The sequence below is a fragment of the Morone saxatilis genome, unplaced genomic scaffold (genome assembly GCF_004916995.1).
Source record: "Morone saxatilis isolate NCDOM2014 unplaced genomic scaffold, NCSU_SB_2.0 Contig16, whole genome shotgun sequence".
In the NCBI taxonomy this organism is placed as follows: Eukaryota; Metazoa; Chordata; class Actinopteri; family Moronidae; genus Morone; species Morone saxatilis.
Genome location: NW_023339718.1, coordinates 5,287,294 through 5,289,602, shown reverse-complemented (window position 1 = coordinate 5,289,602; position 2,309 = coordinate 5,287,294). Strand labels below are relative to the sequence as shown.

The window sequence follows — 2,309 nt, the reverse complement described above, 5'->3', positions numbered from 1 at the left end:
TCATCAGGAAACTGTTTACTGAGGGAATAAATCAGCTGAGGAGTCGACTCATTTCTCCATAAGACTGAATGGTACCAGTTTATATTGCAACCAGTGGCGCTGCCCCCTGCTGGTCGTTACACAGAATGCAGGTTTCAGACACTTCAGCGTTGGCTCTTTATACCGTCAATGCCAACCTGATAGATATCTCTGAAACACAGACGTCTCTCTCTCACGCCGACTCCTTCGGGGTTACCTGTACAGATCTTGTCCACTCTCAGCATGACGGCTCCTCTGTCCAGCGCCTGCCTCCTGAACACCCCACAGAAGGTGCAGTTGTTCTTCAGCCCGACCTGCTGCACTATGGCATCCATGGTCCAGCCGTACAGCTCCTCGTACGACACGATCTTCAGCGGCAGCTCGTACTGCTGCTGGTTCCTCTTCACCGTCTCCAGCGAGTCGTCCCGGTAGCCCGTGATCCCCTCGTCCACCGACAGCAGCATGAGTTCGAGGCCGTAGTCGTATCGCTCGTTCAGCAGCTTCATCACGTGAGCGAGCACCGTGGAGTCCTTCCCGCCCGACGCGGCGATGCCCACCGTCTCGCCGTGTTTGAACAGCTTCGCCGTCAGGATGGTCTGATGCACCTCCTCCTCGAAGGCCCAGAAGAAGCACTCCTTACACAGCGAGTGGCCCGTCTTCGGACGCTTCAGCACGGCGCGCTTGTCCACGCAGCTGCTGCACAGGACGGGCATCTCGACTGCTGGAGGGAGAGTTTATAACAAGAGTTAATAAAGTGTTAAATAACCAGCTGCTTCAGTACAGCTGAACTAAAGGTTTATGTAACTTATTCATCCACTTTTATTCTGTTTTACAGGCAGCATGAAGAGAACTATCATCTGAATTTCATTATACAACCCTGGACTGTAAAGGACAGTAAAATAACTTCGACTGCATCGATCTTTATTATTATTTTCTCAATTATCGATTAGTTGTTTGGTCCATAAAATATACAATAAAATGGTGAAAAATGTTTCCCAAAGCCAAAGACATTCAGTTTATTGTCACAGAGAACCAAAGAAACCAGAAAATATTCACATTTGAGAAGCTGAAATCAAACAATCATTCAATTATTAAATCAGTTTGGTGATTCATTTAATAGCTGACAGCCAATAGATTAAATCGTTGCAGCTCTAAATGTGAGCGTGATTAAATCATTAAGAATGATTTAATCTGTGTTTAGAGATCAAAATAGTTGATTTAGCTGTAAAAATAACAGAATAAACTCAAAGATGCCAAATTAAATATTAAATTAAGTTGAATAATTATCAGTTAGAGATTTCTAACAGGACATTTTACATATTATCGGTGATTTAATGTGTTTTTGAGGCACGCTGAATAAAAGATTTGAATAAAATGACTCATTAAACGTCATTAATCATTAATTATTATTGTTATTAATTAATATGTAGTTAATGAGCAGTTTTGAAGATGAACCTCGGACGTTCAGTTAAATGTGATTTTGTTTCTTGTTCTAAAATCCAACAACACAAACTTACTGTGATAAAGTTTATAAAGACATTAAAACCTTCATATAACAGTGACTTTATAGAATTAAAGCACAGTCAGACACTTATCCACAGTAATTAATATATATATATATATTAATTATATAAATATAATATCGGTGGTTTAATAGGTTTTTGAGGAATGCCGAATTAAAGACCTGAATAAAATGACTCATTAAACGTCATTAATTATTAATTATTATTGTGTAACAGTATTGTGCTGAGATAAATTAATTAATTGACAGTTTTCCAGATGAACTTCGGTTAGTTTTGTTTCTGTGTCTCGTTTTAAAAAGTAAAACTCTTCAGGATAAAATTCACAACTGTCTGAAATGATTTAATAACTAAACACACATAAAGTCATTTAATTCAGGTTTAACAGAATAATTAACATCATTAAACGTGTTTTCGACTGAAGCTAATTATTCACATTTACATCAACAAACATTTTCATACCGAAGTTCCCGCTGAACCGACGAAGAAGAGGAGGAAGAAGAGCAGAGAAACACTTTTAAAATACAACTTTTCTCACTGAAACGTTTCAGTTAAAGGACAACAAACACTGAAACGTTTCAGTTAAAGGACAACAAACAGCAGCGTGTTGTTGTAGCATGTTGTTGTAGCATGTGGTAGCTCCACGTCACCGGGAAACAGGAAGTGACGCAGGTTGTGAACACCTGCAGCGTCACCCAGCGGCCGGAGGGCGTCACTGCGCATGACACTGTTTACAGCCCCGAAGAGCTTTTATTCTCCTTTTATTCTCCT

The 2,309-nt window shown here is 40.0% G+C and overlaps 1 protein-coding gene across 2 annotated transcripts in view; it reads right to left on the bottom strand.

Moving 5' to 3' along the window:
* Nucleotides 1–2,277, bottom strand: part of ctu1 (cytosolic thiouridylase subunit 1 homolog (S. pombe)) — a 4,835-nt gene extending 2,558 nt beyond the window's left edge. The window contains exons 1-2 of one of the 2 annotated variants that reach the window (XM_035659085.1): nucleotides 2,001–2,277; nucleotides 236–736 (exon numbers count right to left, since the gene is read on the bottom strand). In XM_035659085.1, coding sequence (XP_035514978.1) covers nucleotides 236–731 — 496 coding nt within the window. In that variant the 5' untranslated portion in view covers nucleotides 732–736; nucleotides 2,001–2,277. Of the gene's footprint in view, nucleotides 1–235; nucleotides 740–2,000 lie in introns of both variants that reach the window. The other variant, XM_035659084.1, reaches the window with a different exon arrangement.
* Between the last annotated feature and the right edge of the window lie 32 nt (nucleotides 2,278–2,309).